The sequence below is a fragment of the Ctenocephalides felis genome, unplaced genomic scaffold (assembly GCF_003426905.1).
Source record: "Ctenocephalides felis isolate EL2017-DRISC unplaced genomic scaffold, ASM342690v1 CF-g0.4_SCAFFOLD_01886, whole genome shotgun sequence".
NCBI classification, from domain to species: domain Eukaryota; kingdom Metazoa; phylum Arthropoda; class Insecta; order Siphonaptera; family Pulicidae; genus Ctenocephalides; species Ctenocephalides felis.
The window spans coordinates 176,694,602-176,712,807 of record NW_020538040.1 but is presented as its reverse complement, the minus strand read 5'-3'; the positions used below and the strand labels follow the sequence as shown (position 1 = coordinate 176,712,807).

The window sequence follows — 18,206 nt, the reverse complement described above, 5'->3', positions numbered from 1 at the left end:
AAATTGAAAATTTTCAAAAAAAAAAATTTTAATGTAAGTTTTTGAAAAATTTAGAGAAAATTGATTTTTCTAAATTTTATTTAAATTTTTATAAAATCGACTTTTGACATCAGTTTCGATTTTTTTAAACAAATGATTTCTATACACCGGCTACATAATATTTTTTGAATCATTCTAATCGGATGATATGTTCTCTCAAAAAAACTGCATGACCATTTTTTGCACTCTTTGCGCTCAGTACATTATACAGAATTAAAAAAAAAAATTGTACTCATTATTAAAACCTATACAACATATCTGATAATTTTATACGCATACATCTAATAATTATTTTTGGCAAGCAATTTTTTTTTTTTTTAATTTTTTTTATTTTATTGTCAATAAAAATAATATACATTTGCTGCATACAACATGCTGGGTGTAAATGCATTTAAGAGATTATCTCCTATGAGATCTCTCTTTTTCAAATATTAAAGATATGCAAAAAAAATCATTTTCGATTTTTTTTTTTGCAATTACTATAACCTACAAAAATTTAATAAAAACAAAAATTCATTTATTTATATATTTATTTACATTTTATTAATTGTGCATACAATATAAGCTTAGTCATATATTTAATTATAACATGATTATAACATAAATCTATTTGATCGATGATATTAGTCACAACCTCTATTTTCATTATTTGGTTAATATCAATTTCACAAAAATTGACTAATAATGGTGCTCCTAAGCAACTTATCTACAATAATTACAATAAAAACACTATAATAACAAGATAATTTGATATACATCTTATCAAATCAAACTAATTACATAAATATCACCATAATTTAACAATGCTATCATCAATCAATATCTAAAAGGCGTATCAATATTGCACAACGAATAAAAAACAAATTTGCAGATCATATAAATGTCATTAAGCCGCTGTTAAGATTACTTCTAAATTATGAGATGTTTGAAATAATAACAATTTACAGTATCTAATTTTGTAATAAATTCGTGTAAGCTTCACTAAATATATGTGAGTAAAATTACTTGTATTATAGAACATTTGGGTAAAAAATATTTTGCTGGGGAAAATGTTCTTAGACTTTAGTTTCAGGAATTAAAACACATAATTCTATGAATTATTTTTGTATCATTTCACTTCAGGTGGTATATGAGGAAAATTAAATAATATTGAAACATATTAAAAATTTCACACGAAAAAATAAGTTTGCGTATTAACCCTTTTCACTCGCAAAATGAGATGTATATGTATTTTGCTGCCGGAGCGGCGGCATCCGAGTGAAAAGGGTTAATATGAACGTTATTAACGACTTGATGAACAAAAATCGATATACTAGTATATATCACGAGTATGTTCACTGTAAAAATTATATATCACGAAAACTTGTATTTAAAATTTAAAAATTCAAGATTTATGATTTATTACCTTTTTGCTACTAGAGTATGTTTCACACGTGTGCAACTGCTGTACGAGCCACCAAGCCGCTCAAGTATTTGTTACACAAAATTGTTTAGATTTTTCAGTAATTATCAATATAATAAAATAACTAAAAACCACATTAGCAATTTAAAATTCTCAATAATTTAACTCGACGATAAATAATAAAGTAAAATTTGACACACAATATGTCGTCTATAGGCGACACTCCTACACACAGGTCGTCAAATGGATGTCGCTTTATAGGATAACTTTATCTCGTGTTGTTACCATCGGCCACAGAATTTGACAGGTGCTGTCTTAAGCTCTCAAGAATTTCAAATTAATCGTGTCTTTCGGAGTCAGCAAGAAGGACAACGGAGTGAATGTGATCTTGCTGGGCGTGTCCGCGCACGGATGGACGGTGAAGTCTTTTAGCATGTGCACCAGACCCAGTTTTGTCTGCAGAAGACCGAATCTCTCACCTGGAACGATGGTAATGAAAACAAAAGTGAAGCCAAGAGATACAAGAATATAATACAGATCGATGCAAATACGTGGGACCGGAGTTCCATATCAAACATACATAGATTACTACAGGCGCATATACTTCAAACTTAAACTTGGCAAAACGTGGATATTGAGAAGAACCATATCATTGAAAGTTGTGTATTTGTATATATGCACATTTCAGTTTGGACGTTTACAAAAAGGTGGAATCATTGATATATATGGGTATTTGGCATCTTCATTTAACGCATGAGAAATTTATTGATCAATTGATATTATTTTATTAACAAATTGCTCAGAGCTTGTACTTTGAATCTGTTAATGCAACAAGTTTGTCAGTTATTAACAGAGGGTAATTCCCTGCAATAAAGGGCATTTACGTATCAAACACGTCAGTATACCAGTTTGCAGTTATTTTCTGATAAAATTAAAATAAATGAAGCAAAGTCGTCTTCGATATTACAAGCCGCTTGCGTCTTCACGACTAGAATTTCTGTACTTACCTATGCAATTGCGTGGACCAGTTCCAAATGGGAAATACGTGTAGGGAATTCTATTTCTTTTGGCTTCATCAGTAAATCGTTCAGGATCAAATTTCTCAGGATCAGGGAAATACTACATAATATAAAAATTTAATTTTTCATATCCAACATATTTTCATTTATATCGATTTTATTACTTACCTCTGGGTCCATGTGTACTGCAAGCATAGGGATATATATTGGCGTTCCAGGTTCCAAAATAACATCATCATGAGGTTTTGGAAGACGATATCCAGTTGAATTATCAGCTACTTTTCGGTCCAAAAACGCCAATGGTGGATATTTTCTCAACGTTTCTGAATAACAAAATATTATATAGCATGTAATCAGTTTTGTGATTTACTGCAATATTTACCTGATATAACCATGTCTAAATATGACATTTTATTGATGGATTCGTAAGTGATGTCGTCTTCATCAAGTATTTCTTTGATTTCAGCACGAAGTTTTTCTTGTATATCTGGGTTAAGAGCTAATTCATATAAACTGTAAGACATTGTACTAGAAGAGGTTTCAAAACCAGCAGTGAAAAATACAGCTGCTTGAGCTACCAAAGTGTCACCATCGAATCCTACAAAAACAAAATGCTCAAAAAAAATTTATAAAACTAATTGCAAAAAACTAAGAAGTTATGTTTACTTATTTCTCCTGGTGCTGTTTGAGCATTTTTTAGGTCTATTAGTACATCGACCAAGTCGTGTCGTTTTGTTTTAGACTCTTCACGAATTCTTATAGTTTCATTGAAAGTGTTACGGATGAACTCAGTTCCTTCATGCGCGAATAATTTTAAACCTAGTAAATTCACAACTCTAGGAAAGAAAAAAAATGAACCTAATTCTAACACTCGTCTAAGACTAACTTCAAATATTTTTCTTCCAATTGATCTGAATTCAGCTTCAGGATTGTTCATACAGTTTGCTTTGATTCCATAAGCGCAAGTCGCAATAACATCGGTGGTGTATCTTGCACTTAATTCCCTTGCATTGTCACTTGGTTCCTTGGAATCAGCTAATTTGTGTAAATATTCATTTAAAATTTTTCCTTCATCATTCATGAGATGAAACATGTTCTTCATTTTTCCTGACGTGAAAATTGGCGTCAGTTTGACACGCATTTGTTTCCAATCTGGATTTTTAATACTAAAAAGGTTTTTTGTTCCTAAAGTATCACTATCTCCATCTAAAGCCACGATACGATCGTGGAAGTAGTTGAAATCTTTAACTAAAATGGTTTTGATCCATTCAGGATCCCGTATCAACAATGAAGGTTTGTTGAACACGTATATTCCTAAAGCTGATGCTTTAGTCTTATCATACAAAGACTTCATAAAAAGCCCCGAATTTATTTTGGCCAAAGCGACATCTTTAAAGTTTCCAAGAAATGGAAGCGGTCTGAAACTTGCGATTCCTTTTGACGACCAATAAGTAGAATAATTATAGTAATAGTAAATAAATGTTCCTATGAATGTAATTAATAATAGTAATACATTTATCAAATCCATTTTGAAGGAACTGTGTCTCAACACTTTACATCAAATTTTGACTAAAACTAAAGTTCATTCAAAAATGTGTTTGCCTTTTATATTCGCATAATGAGTAATCATGAACTTGAATTTATTGAAATTAATATCTATTATATAAAGATAAACAGAGACAGTGATTTGTTTTAAATAACACGCGATAGATACATACGGAATTATATAATTAAGAAGCGGCTGCAAAAATTTGGACGAAAAATTTAGTTAAATTTGGATATTTATGAATAAAAAGAATATGCTTGTCGACCTGCGTCTATGAGTGTTGCCTTTGGACGTGATAAATTTTGCTTCATTTTTTTACATTTTGTGTTCAGTTATTGAGAATTCTAATTTTTCATTTCTTGTTGTATTTTTAGTTGCTTAGAAGTGTAGTTTTTAATTTTTGAATGTGTTATTATTGGTAATGTTTGAAAAATTCACTATACTTGGCCGTCTTTTTGGCTCGTGCAGCAATGTCTCTTCTGCTTAAAATGCCCACCAAGAAAAGGGTTATATTTATATTATTAAATATTGCTATTGCAGAGCTCTATATACATGTTCAATAACTTGTACTAATTTTATTTTAAAAATTTTATTAAATATTCTAATTATAAAGATATTTTGAATACTATATAAATGGTACTATAATTATAGCATTCTTGTAGATTTACACGTTGTATCATTATATAATTACAAAAATTATGAAATAAGACTTTGAACTTGACAAATATTATGAAATATTACACAATTTCTACAAATGCATGTCTCCTTAAAATTTAGCTTACGTACTTTAGGCCTGATACGCAACATCATGCGCAAAACCCGTTTTTATTCATAAAAAATTACGCAAAAAACCTGCTGCTTAATTTACAAGGTGATTACTGTATTTATTTTTGACTAATTATTCTATCTAAGCCATCATCGTAATGTTCAATACTACACCTATTCATTTCCTGATGAAATTAATTAGATTAATTAATTCTTGTTGTATTAAAATGATATGCAATTTGACAAAACAGCACTTTCTACGTCGTTAAAAATTTTGCACATAACCTATAGCAGGTTATGTGTAAGAAAAAGCTAATTAGAAATGGATATTAATTTTTTGCTCATTAAAAAATGTTCAAGCTTTTTATGTGGAAACTCTTATACTTGCATTTTGATTCAGTTCGTTATTCAGTTAACTTTTAAATGATAATGTTGCTCGTAATCACTTTATTAAAGATAAATTTATTTTGCATCAAAATGACATATTTAATTAACAAAACATAACTCTTTATAATTTATCTACAGCATCTTAAATTGTGCATCTAAAAAGCCCATCGAAAAGTTAATTTTTAATTTTTTTTTTCAATTCATTTATCAGCAATAAAGCGAACTTAACAAGTCCTAAAAGCTGTTGTGCTGATTTGTGTCGTTTAGGCTTTTGTATATGGCATCGTATTTTATGAATTTATTATTGCAATTTCGGTTATAATGAGTATGTTCGTGCATATTCCATGTAAAACCGATCTATATTTCCATGTAAAACCGATGTCACTACTGTTTGACATCAGGCTGTCGGACGCCTTGATTCAAAGTCCATAGCTCTAACCACTAATTCACCAGAGCACCCATAAAAAAATGAAATGAATTTTCTGACAATCATTTTACTTTTAATGAATATGCGTGCTTGTATCTAATTACATGACAAAATTTGAAATAGATGCATTAGTCGATTTTGTTCATTATATAGAATAAATGCTGATGGTATTTTACATATAAACTAGCACAAACTAGTCTCGGGTTCCATCCCAACTTAGACCAACTCGATATCGAGCGGTATGATATCAAATTTCCACTTCAGGTTACAGATTTCAATTATATTCTCAAGTGAAAATAGCCTTTTCTGGGCTATATAACAAGTAGATTTTTTTGGTTCCGAAGTGTATTAATTCAATATTGTTTTTATTTTGTTTTTTTAACTACCTTATAAACAAAAACAAATTATAAATTATATAAATATTTATTTTCTATATTTAATTAATTGTGCGTACAATACAAGCTTACTCATATATATAATTTTAACGCAAAAATATTTGACTGATATCAGTCACAATCTCTATTTTGAATATTTGAATAATATCAATTTTATAAATAAGTTTGCGAATAATTGTGCTCGCGGCAACTTATCTGCAATGATTCAAATAAAAATATTATAATAACATGATAAATTAAATATCTTATCAAGTTTTCTAATTACATAAATATCTCCATAATTCAACAATGCTATCAAATTAATCATTCATCAAAATTTGAATGGCTTATCAGTATTGCACTACGAATAAAAAACAAATTTTTAATTGATGATTGTCTATTGAGCATCTTATTCCGCAAAAAAAAATTTTTTTTTTTTACAAAAATGTTATATTATTAGAACAAGTTTTGTATGCAAAAGGGCTATCGTTTACCGAATTTTATCTGAGGAAGTATGAGAAAGAAATGAATTAATATTTAAACATTTAATTATTTCACATGAAAAAGAAGAAATTTGATATTGATATAAACATCTTTAAATTTTTACATGAGATGAACAAAAATCGATATAATAATAGTATATATCATGAGTATGTTCACCGTGAAAATTAGATATCACGAAAACTAATAATTAGAAATGAAAAATTCAGAAGATGTATGATTTTCAAAATAGAAATGTCAAACGCTAACAATATTTCAAAAATTTCATAATCAAAATCAAGCAATATATTCAAGCAAATTTAGTAAAATTTTAAAAATGTTCATAATTATATCAAGCTTGCTTTTACTTGATATGATAAATAATATGTTAAATATTATTTATCATATAAAGTATAAGCAAGCTCGATATAATTATGAACATTTTTAAAATTTTACTTAAAATCAAAACGCTAGTGAAAATAATGTATTACGAAAACTTACATTTGAAAATTAAAAAGTTGAGTTTGGAAGTACGAGAGTGATTTGCCCAGGGGTAACACTACTGTACAAGCCAACAAGTTGCTCAAGTATCTGTGACACATATTATTTTAAGATTTTACAGTAATTGCATAAAAATGCATTTAACAATTAAATATTTTACTTCCAAAAGAATCTGGAAATAACATAATAATATTCTAGAAACATGATAAAAAACTTGAAATATATACATTTGCATGTTACAGTTTTACTAACGTGCGGTTGCAATTGATCAAAAATACCACACGTTGTTCTATTTAGAGACAAACCTATTTGCAAATATTATTTTACCACGATGTCTTGTTTATCGAAAAATCACACTATTTGATGATTTGGGCTTGCCCGTAGGTAAGCGGTTAAGAGCGACGGGACTTGTTTCGGAGGTCCCGGGTTCGATACCCACTTCGAGCAGCTTGTTGTCAAGCAGCAGTGACAACGATTTTCACTTGGAAATATAGATAGCAATATATTTCCAAGTAAAAATAGCCCTTACCCGACATTGCTGCACCAATAAAAAGTCAGCCCTATTAGATTAATTCTAATCCAAAATCATCAAATATGGATGGATTAACCATTGGGTTACCATCTAAAAAAATATGAAGTCAGAAGTTTTAGCCCAACAGCTCATAAGACGTAAGGTTTTGATTGCTGTTGAAAAATATAAAGAAATAGTAAAAAAAAAATTGATGATTTTATCTCGTGTTGTTACCATCGGCCACAGAATTTGCTAGGTGTCATCTTAAGCTCTCAAGAATTTCAAATTGATTGTGTCTTTCGGAGTCAGCAAGAAGGACAACGGAGTGAATGTGATCTTGCTGGGCGTGTCCGCGCATGGATGGACGGTAAAGTCTTTTAGCATGTGCACCAGACCCAGTTTTGTCTGCAGAAGACCGAATCTCTCACCTGGAACGATGGTAATGAAAACAAAAGTAAAGCCGAGAGATATGAGAATATAAATCAGATCAGATTAGTGAGCCATCAATGAATTTATATTATACCATATACCATGTATGTTCATGCCGATACAGTAATACCAGTATATACTGCTATCACTGTATTATTATATACATCAGTATATTGATAAACATTATGACAAATTGTAACCAAAAGATACCGGGTTCAAACTTGCGTTACGGACAACATAATATCAGTGAAAAGTAAGATGAGCAAATTTTTGAAACCGGGATGGCAGCTATTAGTTACAGTAATCCTAGACGGTGGGTGGGGTGTGATAATAAAAAATGCCATTTAAGGATACAATAAACATTTTTTTGTATAAATCTTTTCTTCTATAAGAATAGCGGACTTTTAGTAGGAATTTATTTTACTTGATTCTATGAAATAGTTTTTCATCTATAAAATAAATCAAAATTACATCTTACATTTTTCGATCTAATGTTTTTTTTTCGCTTTTGAGTTTTGTATGAAATTTTATTCAATTTCCTTCATAATCAATTTAGAAATTTTGTTTTCATCATTTTTGCCTATTAATTCTCGAAAAACCGGAATAATCCGGAATAACCGGAGATCCGGGACTGTCACGGCCAAACCGGGATGTATGGTCACCTTACGAGTGAAAATGAAAAAATCAATTTTCAGTTTCAAATATAAAATTTAATTCAGATCAAAAATATGTTACCAATTAAAACTAGATACTTCTATGACAAAGTAAAAAATTAGATTATATAAAATTACATAAATTATGAATAATAAATAATATATGATATAAAAAAGTGCCTTGTTTTACACGATGTCCTCGAACGAAAAAATATAAGGAATAAAGGAATTGGGAAGAAGAATAATGCAGATGATTGATGACTGAAGCAACACAAAAAAATATAGGGAACAGAACGCCAAAGTACAAGGCCAGGAAACATGGAGCAGAACTTTGGAAAGGAAAATGTATAAAAGTGAATGAAAAGTGGTAATAAAATGGTAATAGAAATGATATACACAGAAGGGAAAGAAAATCATTAATTTATGAGGCTCTTGCACCATGGACCTGCCTTTGTGCATACTACCATTCATTATTTATTATTATTATGAAAATAATATACGTGCCGTTTGTATGTAAATCGGATCCATCCAAATTCGTGAAACCGGAGTTTCAAATTAAACGTTTGCTATATTTTTTTTTACAAAAATTAAATAGCAATTAAAAAAATCTATAAGCTATTATGTTGATTTGCTATAAAATTTTAAGAAATTATAGACAGAGTGAATAAGGATATTTGAGGTAGAAGTAGATAGTTTATAATGATTTTTGACTCTAAACACGTATTATATCAATATGCCTTTTCTCACATCGGCTATAATGATATCTAAAATACGTACTTTGATAGAAATATTATCTAACAATTATAATTTTGCTTAGATAAAAAAAGTACGGATGGGTTTTTCAATGGTTGTTTTTATAATACAAATCAAAATGCCACTTCATTCCTAAAATAATCTCTTCACATATTATTCTGTTATCTCATCGAAGATGTTTTCATCTCATCTTTTTTTTTAGTAAGTTCAATTAAAGTGTATGCGAAAACAACATAATTAAGATACTACTTATATAGATAAGTGGTACCTAATAATAATGAATAATGAATATGATGACGTTTTATTGCAAAATATAGATCGATATAGAGTATAAGATATATACATGCTCATTTCAATTTTGACATCCCAAAAATATGTATATATTTAAATATATGTATCTATATATATATATATATATATATATATATATATATATATATCTTTTCAATAAATTGCTCAGAGCTTATACCTATTATAAATCTATCAATGCAACAAGGTTGTTAGTTATTAACCGAGGGAATTCCCTTTAATTAAGGGCAATTACGTATCAAACAAGTTCGTATACAAGCTTGCAGTTCTTTTCTGATAGAATTGAAATAAATAAAGCAAAGTCGTCTTCGATATTACAAGCCGGCTTGCGTCTTTACGACTATAATTTCTGTACTTACCTATGCAATTGCGTGGACCAGTTCCGAATGGAAAATACGTGTAGGGAATTCTATTTCTTTTGGCTTCATCAGTAAATCGTTCAGGATTAAATTTTTCAGGATCAGGGAAATACTAAATAATATAAATAATTTGTATATTCGACTTATTTTTGTTCATATTGAATTCATTACTTACTTCTGGATCCATGTGTAATCCAAGCATAGGAATATATATTGGCGTTCCAGGATCCAAAACAACATCGTCATGAGGTTTTGGAAGGCGATATCCATTTGAATTATCAACTACTTTTCGGTCCAAAAACGCTAATGGTGGATATTTCCTCAAAGTTTCTGCATAACAAAGTAATATATAATATGAAATCGGTTTTATTTACAGCATTATTTACCTGATATAACCATGTCCAAATATGACATTTTATTGATGGATTCGTAAGTGATGTCGTCTTTTGCAATTATTTCTTTGATTTCAGCACGAAGTTTTTTTTGTACATCTGGGTTAATAGCTAGTTCATATAAAGTGTAAGACATTGTACTAGATGAGGTTTCAAAACCTGCAGTAAAAAATACAGCTGCTTGGGCTACCAAAGTGTCACCATCAAATTCTACAACAACAAGATGATTGTAATTTTTTATAAAACCAATAAAAAAATAAATCAGCAATTTTTACTTATTTCTCCTGGTGCTGTTTTAGCATTTTTCAAGTCTATTAGTACATCAACTAAATCGTGTCGTTTTGTTTTGGACTCTTCGCGAATTCTTATAGTTTCGTTGAAAGTGTTGCGGATGAATTCAGTTCCTTCATGGGCAAAAAATTTTAAACCTAGTAAACTCACAATTCTAGGAAAGAAGAAAAATGAACTTAATTCAAACACTCGTCTAAAGCTAACTTCAAAAATTTTTCTTCCAATTGATCTAAATTCAGCTTCTGGATTGTTCATGCAATTTGCTTTGATTCCATAAGCGCAGGTCGCGATAACATCGGTTGTGTATCTCGCACTTAATTCCCTTGCATTGTCACTTGGTTTTTTAGAATCAGCTAATTTGTGTAAATATTCATTTAAGTTTCTTCCTTCATCATTCATAAGATGAAACATACTCTTCATTTTTCCTGAGGTGAAAATGGGCGTCAGCTTCACACGCATTTGTTTCCAATCTGGATTTTTAATACTAAATAAATTTTTTGTTCCTAAAGTATCACCATCTCCAGCCACAGCTACAATACGATCGTAGAAGAAGTTAAAATCTTTAACTAAAATTGTTTTGATCCATTCAGGGTCTCGTACCAGCAACGAAGGTTTGTTGAACACATACATTCCTAAAGCTGGTGCTTTAGTCCTTTCATATAAAGACTTCATGAATATTCCTGAATTCACTTTAGCCAACAGGACATCTTTAAAGTTTCCAACAAATGGAAGCGGTTTGAAACTTGCTATTCCTTTCGACGACCAATAAGTAGAATAATTATGGTAATAATAAATAAATGTTCCTACAAATGTAACTAATAATAGAAATATATTTATCAAATCCATTTTGAAGAAACTGTATTCCAACACTTCACATCAAAGTTTGTCTAAAACTGAATCTCATTCCGAAATGTGTTGGTCTTTTATATTTCGCATAATGTATAATCATGAACTTTAAGATATTGAAATTTATATCTATTATATCAAGATAAACAGAGACAGTGATTTGTATAAAATAACACGCGATAGATGATACACACGCGAAATTATACAATTCAGAAGCGGCTGCAAAAATTTTGACGATAAATTTAGTTTGACGAAAAATTTTATAACTACAGAATTATTTAGCAGTACAAAAATTATTATGTAGCATACAATTTTATTTCTTCATTACTTTTACTCAAAATGGCTTAAATCGATTTAAATAATTAAAAAAAAAAATAAAAAGACGCAATTAATGCATTGTTTTTTTTTTTTTTCAAAAAATAGTTTTCACATTGGTTTTATCCATGTTTTCTAAATAAAATCACAAATCTATTTAAAATATTGTTAAATATTGTTGTTATTAGTATTGCAGATGTTCGACCCAGAAAATCATTTTGATACAATTACTTGGCAGAAACAAACAAGAATTATGATTATTATTAACATGTTGTTCCTGGTAGTTTTCAAGTGTCGGTTGGATGACTTTGTTACCAGACGGACGTTATCCATTTAACCAGTCAAAAGATATCAGGATTTACAAGGACCAACCATAAAGGTGGAGATACCTGAGAAAAAACGAATTTCTATGTATCGTTTGTGGTGATAATTTTGTTGATCACAAGTTTCAAAACACAAGTTTTTGCTCGTGGTTAAATAATTTGACTCGAAGTGATAGTTTTTCTCGATTTTTGAGCGTTTTTTATACGAGCTTGTTTAATAATTTTGTTAGTGTTTGTATAGTTTTACAAAGGTATTTATAGTGCTCTAGTGCAGTGATAGTGCCTTGTTCCCGATTCCTGATTCCTGGTTCCTGGTTGCAGGTTCGTGATCAGCTTTCTTCTGGAAATCTTGAGGTAATGCACAATTCTTTTTTAGCACAATAGTCAATATTTTATATAACATTTAAAAAAATATTTTTTTCTTTATTTTTTAGACAACAAATTGGTAATCGGGATGTTCCAGAAGAATCGGTGATTTTAAACAAAGGTCAGTGCATTTTTTTCCCTAGGCATGATTCCTAAGGGTACGGTCACACGTCTTGTTGTGGATTCACAAAAATAGATTTTTAACGAACTCTATCGATCTTTATCATTATTTTTCGATGTTTATGGATATTTTTTTAATTCAGTTAATTTTTTTATTAATATTGTCGATTTTCTACAAATATTCGAATCTCGTTTTTTTTTTACTATTCGGGAAGTTACAGCAACTTGCCAATTCAAAAAGTTTTTGTGAAAACTCTTCGTTGACGAACCATATTACACTTATTTATTAATTCATTAGTCAATTTATTAGTAACCAAGCAAAAATAAAAAAAACATTTTAAAGAATATAAATTATCCTCTCAAAGGATATAATAATATTATATTACCCAAATTAATGAATGAGAAATTAATAACTTAAAACATAGTTTCTTAAAATGTTTTTGCAAAGTTACCAATAAATTGTATTAATATCGAGTGTAAATAGATAATTGTTATATAGATGGGTTGAATCGTAAACTAGGTTATAGATAGGATTTTGTCAAATAATTATATGACTAACTAATTATATAATTAATATTTATTTATATATATATTTTAAATTGTGATCGTACCCTTCACACTGATTCACAAATTTGTTTCAGCCTAATAAAAAAGACCTCTTAAAATAGAAGTGAGTGTAGTAGGTAATAAAATTCGCGTAAATTAATTATTAAATAAAAGTGCCAATTAAATCAGTTTTGCATAATTTCGCGTAAATTGAAGTAAGTGTGTGCAAAATTTGACCCTGTGCAATTTTGCGAAGAAATGCTGACATCATGCAGCCTGAAAGGTAAGAAAAAGCAGCATCAGATTTTATTTAATTTATAAGTGATTATTTGAGGCAAAGAGATTATTTTACAAAACTTTATTACAACAAAGGTGTGTGAAATTTTTAGGATTTTGATATGAATTGAATCATTCTAATTGGATGATCGATTCTCTCAAAAACTTCATGACTATTTTTTTGCACTCTTTGCACTCAGTACTTGATACAAAATCTAAAAAAATTAATTTGTACATATTATTAAACCCTATGCAACATATCTGATAATTTTATACGCATACATCTAATAATTATTTTTGTCGATCAAGATAATATACATTTTTTAAGACAAGCTGGGTGTAAATGCATTTAAAAGATTGTCTCTTAAGAGATATCTCTCTCTTTTTAGACCAGCAAATAGAATCAAATATTAAAGATATGCAAAAAAAATCATTTTTGATTTTTTTGTTGCAATTACTATAACATACGAGAATTTAATAAAAATAAATGTATTCATTTATAAATTTATTCACATTTTATTAATTATGCATACAATATAAGCTTAGTCATATATTTATATCACAATCTCTATTTTCATTATTTGGTTAATATCAATTTAACAAAATTGACTAATAATGGTGCTTCCAGCAACTTATCTACAATAATTACAATAAAAACACTATAATAACAAGATAATTTAATATCAATCTTATCAAATCAAACTAATTACATAAATATCACCATAATTTAACAATGCTATCATCAATCAATATATGAAAGGCGTATCAATATTGCACAATGAATAAAAAAACAAATTTGCTGATCATATAAATGTCATTAAGAAACAAATAAGATGTTTCAAATATTATAACAATTTACAGAATCTAATTTTGTAATAAATTCGTGCAATCTTCACTAAATATGTGTGTAAATTTACTCTTAATATAGAATATTTGGATAAAAAATATTTTATTAATAATATTAAAGAAAAAATTGTTTATTAATATATTGAAGAAAATGTTCTTAGACTTCAGTTTTAGGAATTAGAATACATAATTTAAATAATTATTTTCGGTATCATTTGATTTAAAGTCAAATATGAGCGAAATTAACTAATATTTACACATATTAATCAATTCACACAAAAAAGTTAATTTGATATAGATATCTTCATCGTTAAAATTTCACTTGATGAACAAAAATCGATATACTAATATTTATCACGAGTATGTTCAGTGTGAAAAATAGATTTAACGAAAACTAGTATTTAAAAGTTAAAAATTCAAGTTTTATGATTTATAAGCTTTTTGCTACTAGAGTATTTCTCGCACGAGTGCTACTGCTGTACGAGCCACCAAGCCGCCCAAGTATCGGTACACAGAATATTTTAAGATTTTTAAGTCAATATCAATATCAGTGCATTTAAATTTAATTTACCCTTTAAGAAATACTGTTATACAAAACTAATAAACACAATAGCAATTTATAATTCTGAATAATTTAACTCGGAGTGATAAATATTAAAGTAAAAATCGACACACTTGATGTCGTCTATAGGCGACACTTGTACACACAGGTCGTCAAATAGATGTCGCATTGTAGAATAACTTTATCTCGTGTTGTTACCATCGGCCACAGAATTTGCCAGGTGTTGTCTTAAGCTCTCAAGAATTTCAAATTGATCGTGTCTTTCGGAGTCAGCAAGAAGGACAACGGAGTGAATGTGATCTTGCTGGGCGTGTCCGCGCATGGATGGACGGTGAAGTCTTTTAGCATGTGCACCAGACCCAGTTTCGTCTGCAGAAGACCGAATCTCTCACCTGGAACGATGGTAATGAAAACAAAAGTGAAGCCAAGAGATACAAGAATATAATACAGATCGATGCAAATACGTGGGACCGGAGTTCCATATCAAACATACATAGATTACTACAGGCGCATATACTTCAAACTTGAAACTTCGCAAAACGTGGATATTGAGAAGAACCATATCATGTGAAAGTTGTGTATTTGTATATATGCACATTTCAGTTTGGACGTTTACAAAAAGGTGGAATCATTGATATATATGGGTATTTGGCATCTTCATTTAAACGCATGGAAATTTAGTTCAATTGATCTATCTATTTTATTAACAAATTGCTCAGAGCTTGTACTTTGAATCTGTTAATGCAACAAGTTTGTCAGTTATTAACAGAGGGTAATTCCCTGCAATAAAGGGCATTTACGTATCAAACACGTCAGTATACCAGTTTGCAGTTATTTTCTGATAAAATTAAAATAAATGAAGCAAAGTCGTCTTCGATATTACAAGCCGCTTGCGTCTTCACGACTAGAATTTCTGTACTTACCTATGCAATTGCGTGGACCAGTTCCAAATGGGAAATACGTGTAGGGAATTCTATTTCTTTTGGCTTCATCAGTAAATCGTTCAGGATCAAATTTCTCAGGATCAGGGAAATACTACATAATATAAAAATTTAATTTTTCATATCCAACATATTTTCATTTATATCGATTTTATTACTTACCTCTGGGTCCATGTGTACTGCAAGCATAGGGATATATATTGGCGTTCCAGGTTCCAAAATAACATCATCATGAGGTTTTGGAAGACGATATCCAGTTGAATTATCAGCTACTTTTCGGTCCAAAAACGCCAATGGTGGATATTTTCTCAACGTTTCTGAATAACAAAATATTATATAGCATGTAATCAGTTTTGTGATTTACTGCAATATTTACCTGATATAACCATGTCTAAATATGACATTTTATTGATGGATTCGTAAGTGATGTCGTCTTCATCAAGTATTTCTTTGATTTCAGCACGAAGTTTTTCTTGTATATCTGGGTTAAGAGCTAATTCATATAAACTGTAAGACATTGTACTAGAAGAGGTTTCAAAACCAGCAGTGAAAAATACAGCTGCTTGAGCTACCAAAGTGTCACCATCGAATCCTACAAAAACAAAATGCTCAAAAAAAATTATAAAACTAATTGCAAAAAACTAAGAAGTTATGTTTACTTATTTCTCCTGGTGCTGTTTGAGCATTTTTTAGGTCTATTAGTACATCGACCAAGTCGTGTCGTTTTGTTTTAGACTCTTCACGAATTCTTATAGTTTCATTGAAAGTGTTACGGATGAACTCAGTTCCTTCATGCGCGAATAATTTTAAACCTAGTAAATTCACAACTCTAGGAAAGAAAAAAAATGAACCTAATTCTAACACTCGTCTAAGACTAACTTCAAATATTTTTCTTCCAATTGATCTGAATTCAGCTTCAGGATTGTTCATACAGTTTGCTTTGATTCCATAAGCGCAAGTCGCAATAACATCGGTGGTGTATCTTGCACTTAATTCCCTTGCATTGTCACTTGGTTCCTTGGAATCAGCTAATTTGTGTAAATATTCATTTAAAATTTTTCCTTCATCATTCATGAGATGAAACATGTTCTTCATTTTTCCTGACGTGAAAATTGGCGTCAGTTTGACACGCATTTGTTTCCAATCTGGATTTTTAATACTAAAAAGGTTTTTTGTTCCTAAAGTATCACTATCTCCATCTAAAGCCACGATACGATCGTGGAAGTAGTTGAAATCTTTAACTAAAATGGTTTTGATCCATTCAGGATCCCGTATCAACAATGAAGGTTTGTTGAACACGTATATTCCTAAAGCTGATGCTTTAGTCTTATCATACAAAGACTTCATAAAAAGCCCCGAATTTATTTTGGCCAAAGCGACATCTTTAAAGTTTCCAAGAAATGGAAGCGGTCTGAAACTTGCGATTCCTTTTGACGACCAATAAGTAGAATAATTATAGTAATAGTAAATAAATGTTCCTATGAATGTAATTAATAATAGTAATACATTTATCAAATCCATTTTGAAGGAACTGTGTCTCAACACTTTACATCAAATTTTGACTAAAACTAAAGTTCATTCAAAAATGTGTTTGCCTTTTATATTCGCATAATGAATAATCATGAACTTGAATTTATTGAAATTAATATCTATTATATAAAGATAAACAGAGACAGTGATTTGTTTTAAATAACACGCGATAGATACATACGGAATTATATAATTAAGAAGCGGCTGCAAAAATTTGGACGAAAAATTTAGTTAAATTTGGATATTTATGAATAAAAAGAATATGCTTGTCGACCTGCGTCTATGAGTGTTGCCTTTGGACGTGATAAATTTTGCTTCATTTTTTTACATTTTGTGTTCAGTTATTGAGAATTCTAATTTTTCATTTCTTGTTGTATTTTTAGTTGCTTAGAAGTGTAGTTTTTAATTTTTGAATGTGTTATTATTGGTAATGTTTGAAAAATTCACTATACTTGGCCGTCTTTTTGGCTCGTGCAGCAATGTCTCTTCTGCTTAAAATGCCCACCAAGAAAAGGGTTATATTTATATTATTAAATATTGCTATTGCAGAGCTCTATATACATGTTCAATAACTTGTACTAATTTTATTTTAAAAATTTTATTAAATATTCTAATTATAAAGATATTTTGAATACTATATAAATGGTACTATAATTATAGCATTCTTGTAGATTTACACGTTGTATCATTATATAATTACAAAAATTATGAAATAAGACTTTGAACTTGACAAATATTATGAAATATTACACAATTTCTACAAATGCATGTCTCCTTAAAATTTAGCTTACGTACTTTAGGCCTGATACGCAACATCATGCGCAAAACCCGTTTTTATTCATAAAAAATTACGCAAAAAACCTGCTGCTTAATTTACAAGGTGATTACTGTATTTATT

General features: G+C 29.4%; 4 protein-coding genes across 4 annotated transcripts in view; 1 reads left to right on the top strand and 3 right to left on the bottom strand.

The window, feature by feature from the left end:
- Positions 1-18,206, top strand: part of LOC113377415 (peroxidase-like) — a gene marked incomplete at its 3' end in the record, with an annotated part of 75,970 nt that overhangs the window by 265 nt on the left and 57,499 nt on the right.
- Positions 1,722-3,814, bottom strand: LOC113376304 (cytochrome P450 6k1-like). The gene is made up of 5 exons (XM_026616209.1): positions 3,127-3,814; positions 2,843-3,058; positions 2,629-2,783; positions 2,449-2,560; positions 1,722-1,920 (listed from the first exon to the last, which is right to left on the bottom strand). Exons 1-5 carry the CDS (start codon positions 3,812-3,814, stop codon positions 1,757-1,759), a joined length of 1,335 nt encoding a protein of 444 aa, XP_026471994.1. The 3' UTR covers positions 1,722-1,756.
- On the bottom strand, positions 7,597-11,511 carry LOC113377413 (cytochrome P450 6k1-like). The gene is made up of 5 exons (XM_026617731.1): positions 10,622-11,511; positions 10,341-10,556; positions 10,130-10,284; positions 9,955-10,066; positions 7,597-7,879 (listed from the first exon to the last, which is right to left on the bottom strand). Exons 1-5 carry the CDS (start codon positions 11,481-11,483, stop codon positions 7,716-7,718), a joined length of 1,509 nt encoding a protein of 502 aa, XP_026473516.1. The 5' UTR covers positions 11,484-11,511; the 3' UTR covers positions 7,597-7,715.
- On the bottom strand, positions 15,059-17,215 carry LOC113377416 (cytochrome P450 6k1-like; the record flags this gene model as incomplete). The annotated part of the gene is made up of 5 exons (XM_026617733.1): positions 15,059-15,229; positions 15,761-15,872; positions 15,941-16,095; positions 16,155-16,370; positions 16,438-17,215. Coding segments are annotated over 5 exons (1,425 nt in total), but the record flags the coding sequence as incomplete, so codon positions are not given.